Source organism: Protomyctophum bolini, assembly GCF_963924005.1.
Source record: "Protomyctophum bolini genome assembly, chromosome: 24".
Classification (NCBI taxonomy): Eukaryota; Metazoa; Chordata; class Actinopteri; order Myctophiformes; family Myctophidae; genus Protomyctophum; species Protomyctophum bolini.
In genome coordinates this window covers 29,626,940-29,644,671 of record NC_137885.1, presented here as the reverse complement: position 1 = coordinate 29,644,671, position 17,732 = coordinate 29,626,940, and the positions used below count along the sequence as shown (strand labels likewise).

Genomic DNA, 17,732 nt, shown 5'->3' with positions numbered 1-17,732 from the left:
AATAATTTAGTCCCTTGTTTGTGCCGAATCTGGGTTGTACATCTCAAGACCAGCAGTGATGCAGGCCGCCATATGTTACCCGTGATCAAGTTACACAGAATAGGTATGTTACTGTAATTACAGTGGCGGAAGGTTCCTCTAACGACAGTGGGTGCCCACCTTAGAGTAGCCTATATGTTTTAAGGTGCCCACCCGCCCGCAATTTATTATTGTCTTATTATTTTGCCAGTGGGTGCTTCTGCTCCTGAGCACCCACGGAGTTGACGCCACTGAGACCCCTTTTCCACCGGTTGGTTCCCAGTGGGAACCGGTTCAGTTCTTTTCCACCGGTTGGTTCCCAATGGGAACCGGTTCAGTTCTTTTCCACCGGTTGGTTCCCAGTGGGAACCGGTTCAGTTCTTTACTACCGGTTGGTTCCCAATGGGAACCGGTTCAGTTCTTTTTGGTTTTTAGTCCATGAGCCAGAGCTCCAAAATTGGTGGGCAAACTATACCCTATATTAAATTGTTTATAAGATCAATACAAGTAAATTAATACATTCCTTCCACAGTAGTAGCTTTTTCATGTTTTTAACTTTTCATATTTTGCATATTTTCCTACATATTGCCTCATTTGTATAGTTAAAAAATTTAAAATTTGTAATACAATAAATCATTGTCTTCGTGTAAGTACTCAATTGGGGAAGTTTAATGGTGATAACAATCTAATATAGGTATGGTTTTGCTACACTCAATTCATAATTAATGTTTCAATTTTGGAGCTCTGGCTCATGGACTAAGAACCAAAAAGAACTGAACCGGTTCCCACTGGGAACCAACCGGTGGAAAAGAACTGAACCGGTTCCCACTGGGAACCAACCGGTGGAAAAGAACTGAACCGGTTCCCACTGGGAACCAACCGGTGGAAAAGAACTGAACCGGTTCCCACTGGGAACCAACCGGTGGAAAAGAACTGAACCGGTTCCCACTGGGAACCAACCGGTGGAAAAGAACTGAACCGGTTCCCACTGGGAACCAACCGGTGGAAAAGAACTGAACCGGTTCCCACTGGGAACCAACCGGTGGAAAAGGGGCCTGACTGTAAACATTTAACTACCGGTATGTTCACTGTTACAATCATTAGCATGTAGATGTATATCTGTTCTTTTTGGCAAGCGACAAAGCCGTGTGGTGGATTACTATGGCATGTGTATGTAATTTAACACTAAATGCTCTTCTGGGATTCCTATACTACTAATACTAGCACACTTTCTTCAGGGTTTCAAGCTTGGGCGGTCCTTGACATGAAAACGTGAAGGACTTTTGATTGATTGATTGAAATATTTATTAACAGTTTGCAGAATTACAGTACATTTCAAGCACAAACTCAATACAAAGACTGTTAACCGTGAGTGGACGACCCAATTAAGCATTACACTTGTTTACAACATTGTTCAATTCATCAAAACATTTAGAGACGTACAAATAGACACTTCTATGTAGTTAAAGAACAGAACAGGAATTCATCATAAAGGAAGCAAAAAGGGAAAAGATACATATACAGTGAGGGGAAAGGGGGATTCAGATTTTACAGAGACCACTCTCCTGTAACTATTGACCACTGTTTATTGGTAGAGTTTGTCCCGGTATCAGAAAAGCTAGTGCCGATACGGCCTAAAATGCTTTTTTATCAGTATGTCGGTCTACTCTATCCCGATCCGATACCACGTCATTTATTATTTTATCACAACATGACATTTCAGAATAGTAATACATTTTGATTGCTTAAGACTTTGCACTCCACGCTGGGCAAGGCCTATATACGCTCTAGGCATGTCAAACATACGGCTATTTTTGGCCAAGAGACTTGCCGTAGACCCTGGTCAACTATACAGTAGTGTGTATAGACTCCTGGGGGACCCCTGGTCAACTATACAGTAATAATAATAATAACTATACAGTAGTGTGAAGTGTATTAAGTTGGGTCTGATCTCTTATCAGATCTATGTTTTCTACCTCAGATACCTGTCCAGACCACCAGGACCTACCTAAACCTAAACCAAGACGCTGCTGTGACCAATGTGGAAGAGGCTTCACTTCAGTTTACAATCTCAAAAGACACAAGAGAATGCACACTGGAGAGAGGCCTTACAGCTGTGACCAATGTGGGACAAAGTTCGCCACAATGTCTACCCGGCACTGCAGACCCACAAGAGAATGCACACTGGAGAGATCGGCCTTACAGCTGTGACCAATGTGGGAAAAGCTTCACTCAACTGAATGTCCTTGTGACCCACAAGAGAATGCACACTGGATAGAGGCCTTTTGGGTGTGAACTGTGATAAATGTGGAAAGTGCTTCTCTCTGTATAGATCATTAAAAACTCATCTGTGCGTCCATGCTGGAGAGTGAAGCCTCCTACAACTTTAAAACAAACAAGCAAACAAACTCCTACTCCATGTTCCCGACACCAAACTACGCACCATGGGGGACCGGGCCTTTTGCTCAGCAGCACCACGTTTGTGGAATAGCCTCCCCCATGTAATGGACCTGAGAGTGCCACAGACTGTGGAATGCTTTAAAACAGGCCTGAAAACCTTCCTGTTCCGGAAGGCCTTTTCGTGCTGAACTGTTTTGCACGGTTTTTGTTAAACCTGTTTTTAACCTTTTATGATTTGTAGCATTCCCTGTGAATGAAAAGTGCAATATAAATCAAATTCATTATTGTTATTAAATACACTTTTAAGCCTCTAGTAGGGACACATACTGCAGTATAGCTTCATTTCATTTCACTTGATTAGTGTGGAAAATATTATTTGCACAATTTAGGAAATCGTTTGCTCTCTACATCCACGTCTGACAATTTGTTTTTTAGTTTGTGATCCTTTTTTAAACTAGCTCCTCGCTAGCTTTAATTTTGTATAGTGTAGAAGCCATCCTCACTGTTTAGTATGTCTATTTATTATTATTATTATCACAATTGTTGTAGTTATTATTTGGCATTATTGGGCACTGCACTCTCTCTACAAAACCTCCGTTCGACACAACTTTTACAGAAGAATACTTAAAGACAGGTGCACAGTACAACAAATAATATATTAGAGAATACAAGATATTATCATTCATTGACAGAGAATGCATCCAGACACGTACGATCTTATTCTTACTCTTTGATATCTTCAGTAAAACAACAACAACACGGGGCACGGTGGCACAGTTGGTAGTGCTGTCGCCTCACAGCTAGAAGGTCCTGGGTTCGATTCCCGCTCGGGGCACTGTGGGTGCTGGCGGCGTGTTTCCTCCTCCGCGTCATCAGTGCCCATACCCGAAGGCGGGGGTTGGCGAAAGGGCCTTTCTGTGTGGAGTTTGCATGTTCTCTCCGTGTTCCCTAGGGTAGGTACCCTCACAAAAACATGCAGTAATCCTGGTCTCTAAACTGCCTCCCCCTGGCCAGCCGGGGCGCCTGATGGAGGGGAAAGGAACTGGTTGGAATAACGTGTTCCTTTCACGCGCTACGACCAACCAGGGAAACTCCCCCCTGTCAGGTGTAAAGGAGCAACTTGGACACTCAAGCATGAAGGAAGCATGAGTTAAGTCCGTTGCTCTCCCCAGGTTGGCGGAGGGTGTGTAGAGCCCAGGATCACAGTAGATGATTGACACAGGGGTGAAAAATGGGTTACAAAATCGTGGGATAAAAAATATATAAAAAAAAAAAAAAAACAACAACACAGGTTTCAATAATGTAGCTGTCAACAGGGCCGTGGTAAAGTCAGAATGAAGCCCAATCTCCACCCCCCCCCCCCCCCCCCCCCTGTAACCACCATGTTTCATGTAATAAAAGATTGAATTCCCAGTAGGCTTGTATTGTCTTTATAATGGCCAAGATAGTATATATATATATATATAAGATATATAGTATTTAGGCAAAACATACATTAAGCACTTCAGTCCTATATTATAGGACTGAAGTGCTTAATGTGTGTTTTTAACTAGTAACTAAAGTTATTTCTTTTTAAATTAGGCTATAACAACACTTGAGTAAATGTACTATGCCGGATCTAGAAATGAAGGGCCCCTGAACCGCCGCCACGCAAAAGCCAAGTAAATGCACCTGTATTTCAACTAGACAGGATTTACAGCTATTAAAGACAACAACACATTGTTTTTTTTATGTAGTAATCTCACTTGTCCCAGCCAGGTATAAGGCCTAACATTAACATACTTAAAGGACCATAGAGTTGTATGATGGTATGAATGAGGGGGGCCTCATTCATACCATCTACACGTTGTGAGCTTGTAGATCAGCTATTTGAACTATTTTAAAAGGGTTTTTTTAATAGTAAAAAATGGCAAATAATTAAGTTTAGGGTTAAGGGGTGACGCAAGATATAGCCCTATATGTACGTTATCTACGACAATGTATCTAATATGAGCCTCATTGTTGTAATGTGTGGACATTATAGAACAATGTATCTAATATGAGCCTCATTGTTGTAATGTGTAGACATTATAGAACAATGTATCTAATATGAGCCTCATTGTTGTAATGTGTAGACATTATAGAACAATGTATCTAATATGAGCCTCATTGTTGTAATGTGTAGACATTATAGAACAATGTATCTAATATGGGCCTCATTGTTGTAATGTGTAGACATTATAGAACAATGTATCTAATATGGGCCTCATTGTTGTAATGTGTAGACATTATAGAACAATGTATCTAATATGAGCCTCATTGTTGTAATGTGTAGACATTATAGAACAATGTATCTAATATGAGCCTCATTGTTGTAATGTGTAGACATTATAGAACAATGTATCTATCTAATATGGGCCTCATTGTTGTAATGTGTAGACATTATAGAACAATGTATCTAATATGAGCCTCATTGTTGTAATGTGTAGACATTATAGAACAATGTATCTATCTAATATGGGCCTCATTGTTGTAATGTGTGGACATTATAGAACAATGTATCTAATATGAGCCTCATTGTTGTAATGTGTAGACATTATAGAACAATGTATCTAATATGAGCCTCGTTGTTGTAATGTGTAGACATTATAGAACAATGTATCTAATATGAGCCTCATTGTTGTAATGTGTAGACATTATAGAACAATGTATCTAATATGAGCCTCATTGTTGTAATGTGTGGACATTATAGAACAATGTATCTAATATGAGCCTCATTGTTGTAATGTGTGGACATTATAGAACAATGTATCTAATATGGGCCTCATTGTTGTAATGTGTAGACATTATAGAACATTGTATGTTGTTGTCTTGCTTTTTTGAAGCCTTATGGATAAATTGAGGGTTTAAACACTTGCAGTAATGTACCGTATCATGATGGTTTAGGACTTTTGAGGTTATTTTATTGACACAAATAAGAATAAGCCCACTGTTAATAACAGTGACAAGGACCGTGTGGGTCACTGTTATTCACTGTTACCCCTTTTTGGCGGGCCCTGCATAGCTTGAGGATCTACCGCGCCTTTTTTGGAGGGCCCCTGAGCTTGAGCCGCGAGGCTCAAGCTCAGGGGCCTCCCCTAGCTCAGGGGCCCCTGAGCCTTGGCCCAACAGGCCCGTTAAATAATCCACCCCTGACTATGATAGACACATGCCTATGTGCTATCATGCGCAAATGTTGCCTATATGCGTGAATAAGTTCCTGACTGTCAACTTAACATTGTTCAAATCTACTTGCAAAATACGACACACACTAATCGACCCTGTGAAGAACCTGGAGGACTATATGTGTCAGAAACATGACAAACCTCTGGAGATGTTCTGTAAGACCGACCACACGTGTGTTTGTCAGTTCTGCACTCAGTTAGAGCACAAGTCACACCAGATTGTGTCTATGAAAGAGGCATATGAAGGAAAGAAGGCTGAGCTGGGACAGACAGAGGCTGAAGTTCAGCAGATGATCCAGGAGAGACAACTGAAGGTCCAGGAGGTCAAACACTCAGTAGATCTCAGTAAGAAAGACACAGACAGAGAGATAGCAGGCAGTGTGCAGGTCTTCACTGCTCTTATCAGCTGTATTGAGAGAAGCCAGGCTGAGCTCATTGGTGGGATTGAAGAGAAGCAGAAAACAACAGAGAAACAGGCTGAAGGCTTCATCAAAGAACTGCAACAGGAAATCTCTGAGTTAAAGAAGATAAGCTCTGAGCTGAAGCAGCTCTCACACACCGAAGACCACCTCCACCTCCTCCAGAACTTCACATCCATCAACACTGGGTGGAGACCCACCAAGGACTGGACAAAGATCAAGGCCAATCAGTCTCCACACCTGGGGACAGTGAAGACAGCTGTGGCTCAGCTGGAGAAGACACTCAGTAAAGAGATAGAGAAGGAGCTGCGTGATGCTGAGCTGAGGAGGATCCATAAATATGCTGTGGATGTAACTCTGGACCCTGATACAGCACACTGCGGACTCATCCTGTCTGAGGATGGAAAACAAGTGAGTCTTGGAGACGTGAAGAAGGATCTCCCAGACAACAAAGAGATTCTCCCATAGCCATAGTGTGTCTGTTTTAGGAAAACAAAGCTTCTCCTCAGGAAAGTTTTACTATGAGGTTCAGGTTAAAGGGAAGACGAGGTGGCTTTTAGGAGTGTTCAGAGAGTCCATCAAGAGGAAGGGACCAATCAAACTGACCCCCAACAATGGTTTCTGGTCTATATCGTTGAGGAATGGAAATGAGTACTATGCTGCTGCTAGCCCTCCTGTCCTCCTCCCTGTAAGAGAGAAGCTCCAGAAAGTGGGAGTGTTTGTGGATTATGAGGAGGGTCTGGTCTCCTTTTATGATGTGGAGACCAGAGTTCACATCTACTCTTTCACTGGCTGCTCCTTCACTGAGAAACTCTATCCATACTTCAATCCCAGTTTGAATGATGGTGCTGCTCTGATCATCTCTCCTGTCAGTCACACTGATTCAATCTCAGGTTAACATGAACAGGTTAGTTTTCATTTAGAAAATGAATGTTGATTTACAGTTTTATTTTCAGTCAACTGTCTGCTCAAATCAAGTCATTTTTTCATATTCTACTGCATAAACAGACATGCTTTTACATGATTGTCTGAAGTACAGCCAAATTAATATGATAAATTGAGTATTTGAGTATGATAAAGTATTTCATTTAAAATGTATTCCGTCTGTGAGACGTTGAAATCTTATCTGTCCTGTTTCCTGTCTGTTCTGTCTATGTATTTGTATGTAAAAACAGAAAAAGAAGCATAACATATGTACTGCATTTTTTCCCCTGTCCATACCCCTCTTCTATGCTTAATAAAAACTTTTATTAATTTAATATTTATAATTATAATATATAATATAAAAAACGCTTCTACTATATTATTTAGGCCTCCACAATCTAAAGCTATGTTTCTATGTCAGTGGTTCTTCGATAAAAAAAAAGCAGACCTACAAGCTCGTAGCGCGACACTCGGTGGCGCGCTATGAGCTTGTAGATCTGCCATTTTTCAATAGCCTTTTTTTCACTTGAGCACCCATGCCCCTCTAAATGTCTGTGCACGCCACTGGACCTTTGGCTTGCAGTTTTGAACCTGAATTGGAAAGAACTACAAAATCTGCCTATTAATCAACTCAAAACCACTTGGTCCCCTTTAGTGTAAGGCCAGCAGAGCCTCCAGGTGCTGCCAGGGGCTTTTAGACTGTTAGTTGTCATACTTTTGAAAGTTGTAGGTTTTAAATATTGAGTCCAGATTTTATATATATATATATAACTATTTTTCCATGCTCATCAGAAAGAACTTCAGCAACAACTTTCGGCATCTGAAGAACATGTTAGGTGCATGAAAGAAGAGATCCTATCCCTTCGCCCCTCACTCACAGTACCGCAATCCTGGTTCATATATATATATATATATATATATATATATATATCACACAATATAGAGGTTTTTAACACTTATTTTAAACAAAAGGAAATCACTTGAACTAATTAATTAATAATAATAATTAACTGTAACTGCTCCTAGTCTACAGTGGCTTAGACAAGTATTACACTCCAAAATGTTTTTAAAAAGGAAAAGCTAGTTTTAAACCATCAAGTTATACATTTCCTTTTTTCTTTTTACCAACAAAGCCTAGATTAAATCCTTTGTTTGTCTTTTTAAACATCTTAATGAAAGTGAGATGAAAGTGTTTTTAAATGAATTAAATCAAAGCACTTTGTTTGCTTTGCATCACAACCTAACTAAATCAAATCAACACCTTCATGGAATTAATTAATGTCCCCAGCCTTGGGATTACACTTTTAAATTGAATTACCTCTTCACAATAAAACCCAAAATGTCTTATCAACTCTTACTCTTATTCCGTTTTTAAGAGCTAAATATTTGTCACAAGTAATGTCCCCAAACCGAGACAACCATACAATTGACAAAATATCTCAAAACAAACCAGTTCTGAAAATCTCTTTTTTTTGTGTAAAACTCTCAACAACTTGTCAAAGTATATTTTTCTTGCGATTTTGTTTTTTACACTCACACCATACAGTCTGACTCTGACCTGATATCCCAACTTCCCAAGGATATTATATTCTGCCTCTTGCATATACTGAACCGTCAAACCTTCTCCAGTAGAAACGTGTGTAGGCCAAAAGAGACGACGCTGCTGCCTTCTTGCTGCAGCGCCAACTTCTTGCTCCCGTAGGCTCACCATAACCATTCCGTTGGTTTAGGTGAAGTTCATATGCGCGATGTGACCAATGTCATACCAGACTTGTAGCCAGGCCGGCTGTTGCGTGTGGCTTGAAAGATGGAGTCCATAAGACACGGCTTGATCCATCCATGTGTTACTGTTCACTGGAACGCAGATGTCCCGATGCTCACCGCCGGGCGTCAAGTGGTCGAATGGCCGACGCTCCGCGTCCTCTCCAGGCGACGTCATGTCTTCCCCTCGCCGTGGTATAGTGACTCTGGAACGGCTGTCACTCTGACAGCGAGTGGCTCCTGGCCATGTCGTTCACTTCGGTGGTGATATAGCGACGTTTTTCACTGTAACTGCTCCTAAACCCTCTTCATCCGTGGCAGAAATAAGACACCGTTCCAACTGATCTCACTGAGGGCTTTTTATTTTCCCAAGTGACAACCGTGAAAAAACTGTAAAGAAATCACATAATATACTTTTAAATACAATGACATATGAACGTCCTTGTCAGCTAAACAAACAATAAAATGTACACAAACAATAAACACAAACAATGGCAATATAACTTTTACAGACAAACAAAACAATTGGGAACGTACCGTATGCGCCTTCTGCACAGATTATTCAGGAGTTCAGTTAAGTTCTTTCATATTATATTATTTTCTCTTATCTTTGTCATGTCAGACTCTGTTCTGTTTGTTCTGATCTGACATGCCCAAGACCCACAGGTGCTTTAAATGAGGTGATTAGAGAAGGTGAGCCCAATTCAACCTGCCCAGGAACCAGACAGACCACCAAAACAGAGCACAGTAGATGGCACTATATCACCATGCATCTATATGTACCCAAATAAACCTACATAATGTTCACATATACATTTTCAGAAAGGTGAGCAATAAAATAGAATATAAACTAGAAATAGAAAAGTACAAAATACCCATTGCTGGGACAGTTACATTAACCTTAATTAATGCAGATGTTTAACACTACCTTAATTAATGCAGATGTTTAACAAAAATGTTACTCTTGAGAGTGTACAATAAAATCTAATCATTTTACACTCAAAAGGGGTCCATTTGGTTACCAACTTTCCATAATTGTATAGCTGGGGACCACCTGCACAATAAGACTTCAGACATCAGCACCATGATTGTATATCATTAGATAATGACCAGATGGTTAAATATACAAAGAAATCATTTTTCTTTTTAAAATATATACGCTTGTAGATCTGGCGCTATTTTTGAAAAAAAGTAGACATTTTTCAACATGGAAGCAATTGAGACGACTCGTCCACCGGCCTGCTAATTATCCATAAGATATAAATGATTGATAATTAAGGGGTCAGGACAGATGGGGTCAGAATAAATTATGGATTTATATGGTTATTCATCTCAACTGCCTTGACCAGACAAAAATAATTGTGATTATTATTAGCTGTTTTTCGTGATCCTATAGTTTACTTAGACGCTACACTGCCTCTCTGCATACTGTAAGTCACTGGATACAGTCTTGACTCTTTATACCATGTAGTCATTTATCAGACGCTCTTTATCACATGGTAAATTGTACAATCATGTGCACACTGACACTGCTGCCGTTTGTCCACCAGGTGGCGCCCAAGGAGAGCGTCTGGCTGTCTGCTGTCAGTGAAGACAGACAGTTGACTCTAATTGAATACTGTAATCAGGTGCTGATGAAGTCTTATTGTGTCCAGGTGGTCCCCAGCTATAAAAAGAATATGGAAAGTTGGTAACCAAATGGACCACTCTTGAGTGTAAAATGATTGATAGTTAAACATCTGCATTACTTAATTGTCGTTTTGTCATGTCATATATGAAAGCAGCCTCAAATTGACATATTGGAGATGTGAGATCCACCACCACACATACGTAATGTCATTAATATACAGTATAGCGTTGATTGGATTTATTTACTTAATCAAACAAACCAAATAATATAAAACACTCATGTTTATGAAAGGTACAGCGGGACGTGACGACACACTGATATTAAAAGATTAAAAGTCAGGGCCCACTTTTAAATGGTAAAACGGTGCATTTATATAACGCCTTTTATCCAAGGCGCTTTACATAGATTGTGCATTACATTCACCCATTCACACACACATTGTGGAGGAAGCCACAGGCTGTCTGTCTGTCTGTCTGTCTGTCTGTCTGTCTGTCTGTCTGTCTGTCTGTCTGTCTGTCTGTCTGTCTGTCTGCCTGCCTGCCTGCCTGTCTGTCTGTCTGTCTGTCTGTCTGCCTGTCTGTCTGTCTGTCTGCCTGCCTGTCTGTCTGTCTGTCTGTCAGTGTGCGGACGCTTCAGAAACATCTAAAATTGTGCAGACAGCCAGGCAGGCATTCCTTATAAATGAAAAACATTCCATGATCTTAAGTTTGATCCAGAAGAAGAGGAGGACACATTTCCTGTGTACGGGTCGGCGTCCTCTGTTCCACAACTCAGATTAGATAGAAAATAAATAATGACAATAACAATAATACAAATAATAATAAAAACAATGTCTGAGGAAGTTGCTGTCTGAACTACAGACGTCTAGACGACCAAGAAAACAGAGAACCCTAACATACAAAAAACAATAAGATTCATAGTCCTCTCTCTCTGTGTGTGTGTGTGTGTGTGTGTGTGTGTGTGTGTGTGTGTGTGTGTGTGCGTGCGCGCTCAAACCACTCCAGTATCTAGAGGAAGGCGGTGCTTGACAGTCTGTGGTGTGTGCGTGCAGAGGAAGGGAGTGTGTGTTCCTGTGCACGGAGCGTCGGTGTGTGCAGTGTGTGTGTGTGGTGGAGTGTGTGTTCCTGTGCACGGAGCGTCTGTGTGCGGAGTGTGTGTTCCTGCGCACGGTGTGTGTGTTCCTGTGCACGGAGCGTCTGTGTGCGGAGTGTGTGTTCCTGCGCACGGTGTGTGTGTTCCTGTGCACGGAGCGTCTGTGTGCGGAGTGTGTGTTCCTGCGCACGGTGTGTGTGTTCCTGTGCACGGAGCGTCTGTGTGCGGAGTGTGTGTTCCTGCGCACGGTGTGTGTGTTTCTGCGCACGGTGTGTGTGTTCCTGCGCACGGTGTGTGTGTTCCTGCGCACGGTGTGTGTGTTCCTGCGCACGGTGTGTGTGTTCCTGCGCACGGTGTGTGTGTTCCTGCGCACGGTGTGTGTGTTCCTGCGCACGGTGTGTGTGTTCCTGCGCACGGTGTGTGTGTTCCTGCGCACGGTGTGTGTGTTCCTGCGCACGGTGTGTGTGTTCCTGCGCACGGTGTGTGTGTTTCTGCGCACGGTGTGTGGGCGTGTGCGTATGCGGTGTGTGAGACGGCCGCGGGGTCCTTGTCTCCAGGAAGTACTGCAGTGCTCCCGTGAGGGCCGTCTGTGACGTGCCTGTTAAGAAATCACAGTTACAAAAGCATAAATTATGGACATTTTCACTCCTATAAAATGTTTATATAAAAAGGGGTAAAAAATAAAGAAATAAAAAAGTTAAGGAATACATCAACGATGTGCATCTTTGGGTCATATGAAATTAGTAGGAGATAAAATCGCGCAATTAAAAACAATGTTGCTTAAGCCATTTTGACCTGAGATCAGATTCATACGAGGTTTCCACTGGACACACACTGGTCTGATGAACCCATTCTGACCTGAGATCAGATTCATACGAGGTTTCCACTGGACACACACTGGGTCTGATTAACCCATTCTGACCTGAGATCAGATTCTAAAAATGTCAGTCGTTCTTCGATTTTTCAAAAATAGCAGACCTACAAGCTCGTATCGCGCCACTCGGTGGCGCGCTATGAGCTTGTAGATCTGCTATTTTTCAATAGTTAAAGCATAACATGATGCCAACACCAAAATGGGTTCCCGTTCAGAATGGGTTAAACAGTGTTTTGCATGAGCGCATACATGCGAGGATTTGGGCTGTCTGTGCTGAGATATTTCCATGACGGGACGTTGGAGAGTAGGCTATAGTGCAGCAGTGCTGCAACTGCGGAGAGTCCCACCGTGGGTAGCCTACTGTAGCCTGATCTACAGCAGGCCGATGTCTGTCTGGACTCTGGAGTTACGGTATGTGCAATCTAATGAACCCGACGTGTCACTCGAATGCCAAATGTACCGTGCCAGGCTGCCAGCGCAAGTGGGAACTGCATCGGAAGATATAGGTATAGGCTACCGGTCGGGGGGGTAGGACCAAGGGATTTGGGATTTGTTTATAAACATTTTGGTATTTGTTTATAAACATTTGTGATTTGTTTATAAACATTTGTGATTTGTTTATAAACATTTTGGGATTTGTTTATAAACATTTGGGATTTGTTTATAAACATTTGGGATTTGTTTACAAACATTTGGGATTTGTTTATAAACATTTGGTATTTGTAAGTCTCATGGGGGGGTAGGACCACTACCAGTTTACCTGTAGTAAGTCTCATGGTCGGGGGGGTAGGACCAAGGGATTTGGGATTTGTTTATAAACATTTTGGTATTTGTTTATAAACATTTGTGATTTGTTTATAAACATTTGTGATTTGTTTATAAACATTTGTGATTTGTTTATAAACATTTTGGGCTCTGTATAATATGTTGCCTAGGGCCTCAAAAGGCCTAGAACCGGCACTGGGCTACCCAGCCAGCCCAGAGCCCACCACCAGCCACATGAGGCTATATACGGTTTTGGCTGCACATTCATATAATGACAGTTGACAGCCCGGCCAGTGACTAACGACTGCGAGGCAATCTAAATAGACTGTCGAACGTGCATGGTCAGTTGGTCACGGACGGACCACAGTGATAGAGACAGACAGACAGGACAGGAGGAGCACCTGCAAAACAGCAGCGTGTGTGTGCCTATTTGTTATTTAATTATGGTTCAGGTTTTCGTTCACTAATATATCTTGTTGTATATTAAATAAAAAATACTTTAATAATTGAATATACAACTAACAACACACAGTGAAAGTTGCTTGCAAATTGCGATATGTGCGTGCGTGCGTGGCGTGAGGCGGGCAGCAAGGGAAGCGAAGCGAGAGGAGAAACAGACAGCTTTATTTATTGTGGGGCGGCGGTGGCTCAGGGGTAGAGTGCCTGGATGGGAACCGCAAGGTTGCCAGTTCGAACCCGGGCTCCCCCAGAGTTACTGTCGAAGTGTCCTTGAGCAAGACACTGAACCCCTAATTGCTCCCGATGTGCTAGTTGGTGCCTTGCATGGTTTCCGCTGCCATCGGTGTATGAATGGGTGAATGTAATGCACAATCTATGTAAAGCGCCTTGGATAAAGGCGCTATATAAATGCACCATTTACCATTTTATTGTGTCATGTAGGTGCGTGCGTGCATGACAGCAAGGCACGCGAGGTGAGAGGGAACCAGACTTTAATTAATTCATGCAGGTGTTCGTTCTTTATTTATTTAACAACACACCAGTTAGTTGGGCTTGCAAGTTGTGTGTGCGTGCTGTGCGTGCTGTGCGTCTGTGCGTGTGTATGAGAGAGGGGGGTGAGGCGCAGCAAGGCACGGGAGAAACCTATTTTTTCATGTTACCATGGTTTCAGGAAACGTATTGCCGTTTTCAGGTCACAAAAACGAGGGCGAGGTTTGATTTCATAGGGCGTGCCAGATAGATTTCAGCCGTCACATTTATTAACGTCAGAACGAAATGACGGAAGGATCAGCTGTTTGCGATTACTTTATAAATGCCGTGGCGACGTGGGTGTACTACGAAACCCACACTCGAATTTGGGGCAGATTTTACACTCTATTGATAAATGAGGGCCATGCAGTTTTCAAGTAGAATTCAGACATTCACCAATGTTGTCTTAGCTGTGATGTTGTTAGGCTGTTAGGTAAGAACAGAATCTATGCACACTGAAGAGCCTGTCTGTCTGCCTGTCTGTCTGTCTCCCTCAGTAAGTCAGAGCTGGTGTCGGTTTGACCTTTCATAGCGTGTGTGTGTGTGTGTGTGTGTGTGTGTGTGTGTATGTGTGTGTGCGTGTGTGTGTGTGTGTGTGTGTGTGTGTGTGCGTGCGTGCGTGTGTGCGTGCTCGTCTCACCATGTGGTCCATTTGGTGGGGAGCCTGGGTAGGCGGAGCTTGGGCTGTTTACCACAGTCCTCCAGCGAATCAGGGAGCGGCATGCCGCTGGTCTCCGGCAGCAACAGGCAGAGGGCGGAGCCTAGCACGGGCCCGCCCCCATACAGCACCATGGCAGCCAATGGGATACGTCCGTTTGGACTGATGAAGGTGTTGAGGATACAGCCCACCCGGAAACACAGGCTGACCACGCCCACACATGTCTGTCTGAACACACACACACACACACACACACACGCACACACACGCACACACACACAGACACACGCACAATATGAAGCGTTAGTTGGAAGTCAAAATGTAATATTTCCTTTAAGTTCTGAGTGTGCGTGCCTGCGTGCCTGCGTGCCTGCCTGTGTGTGTGCGTGCGTGTGTGCGTGCGTGCCTGTGTGCGTGCGTGCCTGTGTGTGTGCGTGTGTGCGTGCGTGCGTGCCTGTGTGCGTGCGTGCGTGCCTGTGTGCATGCGTGCCTGCCTGCCTGTGTGCGTGCGTGCGTGCGTGCGTGCGTGCCTGTGTGCGTGTGCGTGCGTGCCTGTGTGCGTGCCTGTGTGTGTGCGTGCGTGTGTGCGTGCGTGTACCTGACTCCAGTAGGGAACAGCTCTATGCTGTACAGAACACACACCAACACCGTGATCAACATGCAGAACTTCCCCAGGAGAGCCAGAGTTATCACCAACACTGGAACATCTACAGTAAGACACATGACAGCATACAGTAAGACACAAGACATCATACAGTAAGACTCATGACATCATACAGTACAAGTAAGACGCGCAAACGCGGGAAGCGAACGCAGCTCGTACATATTTGGGTTTTCTTAAGATTTTTTTCTAAGTTCATTTTTTTTTAAGTTAAGTTTTTTTTAAGTTAAGTTTTATGTGGACCTGGCCCCTTTTGTGCCCATATATGGAGCTGAGTGATTTGTTTGTGATTGATGCAACACACTCCATATTTGGACGTATAGCTGCTTTGGGGACTCCTTATATGGTTATGCGGGACAGACACACAGACAGACAGACAGACACACAGACACACAGACAGACAGACATGATCTGCTAGGTCTCATAGTAAGTGCTCACTGCGTTCGCAATCATACAGTAAATACTGTATGATCTTGTCCCAGTCAGCCGGGACAAATGGTGCCAGCAGGCATTGTCATGTTTCCACGCGAGGCATTGTGAGCTCGTAGATTAAGCTATTTTCAATTCCATTTGACCCAATGTTTTATGTCCAGTTCTTATAGTATATAGTTCATTGGTTTTATTGGTCTTTTCTTTATTTCTTTTTTTATTAAGCTATTAAAACAGTCTTAAAAAGTCCTTACAAAAAATAACAATCAGGTGGCGACTCCCCTGGGGTCCCGAGCCAGAGGTTGAGAACCCCCCCTGTGTCAGTGGAAACAGCAGAGACAACAGACAGACAACAGACAGACAACACACAGACAACAGACAGACAACAGTGTCTCTTCCCACAAAGCTTTTCAAATCTGTCCTCCAAGACTTGGCTCTCAAAAGTGCATTTTTCCTCTTGGTAGAGACGGGAGGATTTAAACTCATCATAAGCTTGGACATACTGTATGACATCATAAGGACATAATTATGAAACAACCTCCTGATCTCCTGAGACACCGCCGCCGTCCGTCTGTTACCGTTACTGTACCGTCACAGCGCTCTCTTTGATCCTTAAAACGTCAAGCCGTGGATGAACATTAGTGCTATTTTGAACCAAGCGTTATTTAACAAAATTGCAGAAAAGCTTTTGATTTCTAAGACGTATTTTTGGCACGATTATGCTTTATTAAGGCAATGTTATAGAGAGAGAGAGAGAGAGAGAGAGAGAGAGAGAGAGAGAGAGAGAGAGAGCCTACTTTCCCCAGTGGATGCACTGAGCCCCCCACCACTCTCATGGGGGTCTCGAATAGGGGTCCGCAAGGCCAATTAGTGTCAATTTGGGGGTCCTTGACATGAAGAAACCACTGACATAGCGCGAGAGTGTGCGTGCGTGTGTGAATGCGTGCGTGCGTGCGTGTTCCCACCGTATAGCTGTGACACCAGCAGGGACAGCAAGCAGGCGAAGCCGCTGAGGGACAGGGCGAGCATGGTGATTGGCCGCCGGCCGCAGCGAGCCAATAGCAGCGGGACGAGCAGACACGGGGCTTCCGATAGGCCGGAGAAGAACTGAGCCAGGTAGGCGTCCACGCCGAACGAGCCCACGTTCAGACAGATCCCGAAGTACGTCAGAGCAGAGACCAGACTGAGGACGCACACACATTTTAATCATTTATTTATGTCCACATAAGAGATACAAATACAGGGACACAAATATTTACAAGGTGCCGTACAGAATGCAATCAGCAAATCCCGAAAAAATACCCACACACCCTTCAGGGGTACAAGTAACAGCGTCTTCGATCATATTGCACAGAATTTCGCAAGCCGTTTGGCTGCTTTTTTTGGCATCCCAAGTTGTTGGAAGCCTCTTACAACCAAACTGTGTACATGTCCTAGGCTGCCGAAGATAAACACATATAGATTGCACCTATAGCCTAGTTCAATGATGGACTGGAGGAGCGGCTGGCACTTAATGACCTTAGTCATAAAGGCTTCCTCTAAGCTAGAATCAAAGGTGCAGGCCATTTCAAGAATGAAAACTGATTTGTTCTCTTCATTCACACACAGGCACACACACACACACACACACACACACACACACACACAGGCACACACACACACCTAATTTATTCATGTGACGTCAGCAAGAAAACATGCATGCACACACACCCGCGCACATACCTCAGGAAGCTCATGACGAACAGTCTCAGTAAGATGATTGGCTGTCGGAGTTGGCTGAGGTCGGAGGGGGCGGGGTCTGCCGGTGGGCGGGGCTCTGTGACCATCTTGGCTTTCTGATTGGTGGCCTTCACGACGTCACTCCAGCCTGTGTCTAGCAGCTGGACGCACGCACGCACACACGCACACGCG

At 43.4% G+C, this 17,732-nt stretch overlaps 1 protein-coding gene and 1 pseudogene across 2 annotated transcripts in view; one reads left to right on the top strand and one right to left on the bottom strand.

The window, feature by feature from the left end:
- Nucleotides 1-5,629: 5,629 nt before the first annotated feature.
- Nucleotides 5,630-7,070, top strand: LOC308311862 (zinc finger protein RFP-like; annotated as a pseudogene). The gene has a single exon. The product of its transcript is annotated as a zinc finger protein RFP-like (transcript).
- A 4,139-nt stretch (nucleotides 7,071-11,209) lies between these two features.
- LOC308311861 (solute carrier family 22 member 6) overlaps nucleotides 11,210-17,732 on the bottom strand; it is a gene marked incomplete at both ends in the record, with an annotated part of 14,138 nt that continues 7,615 nt past the window's right edge. Inside the window, 6 exons of the mRNA XM_080758635.1 lie at nucleotides 11,210-11,219; nucleotides 11,947-12,045; nucleotides 14,714-14,959; nucleotides 15,330-15,438; nucleotides 16,787-17,004; nucleotides 17,544-17,701. Of these exons, the coding sequence (XP_080614761.1) occupies nucleotides 11,210-11,219; nucleotides 11,947-12,045; nucleotides 14,714-14,959; nucleotides 15,330-15,438; nucleotides 16,787-17,004; nucleotides 17,544-17,701 (840 nt within the window). The remainder of the gene's footprint in view (nucleotides 11,220-11,946; nucleotides 12,046-14,713; nucleotides 14,960-15,329; nucleotides 15,439-16,786; nucleotides 17,005-17,543; nucleotides 17,702-17,732) is intronic.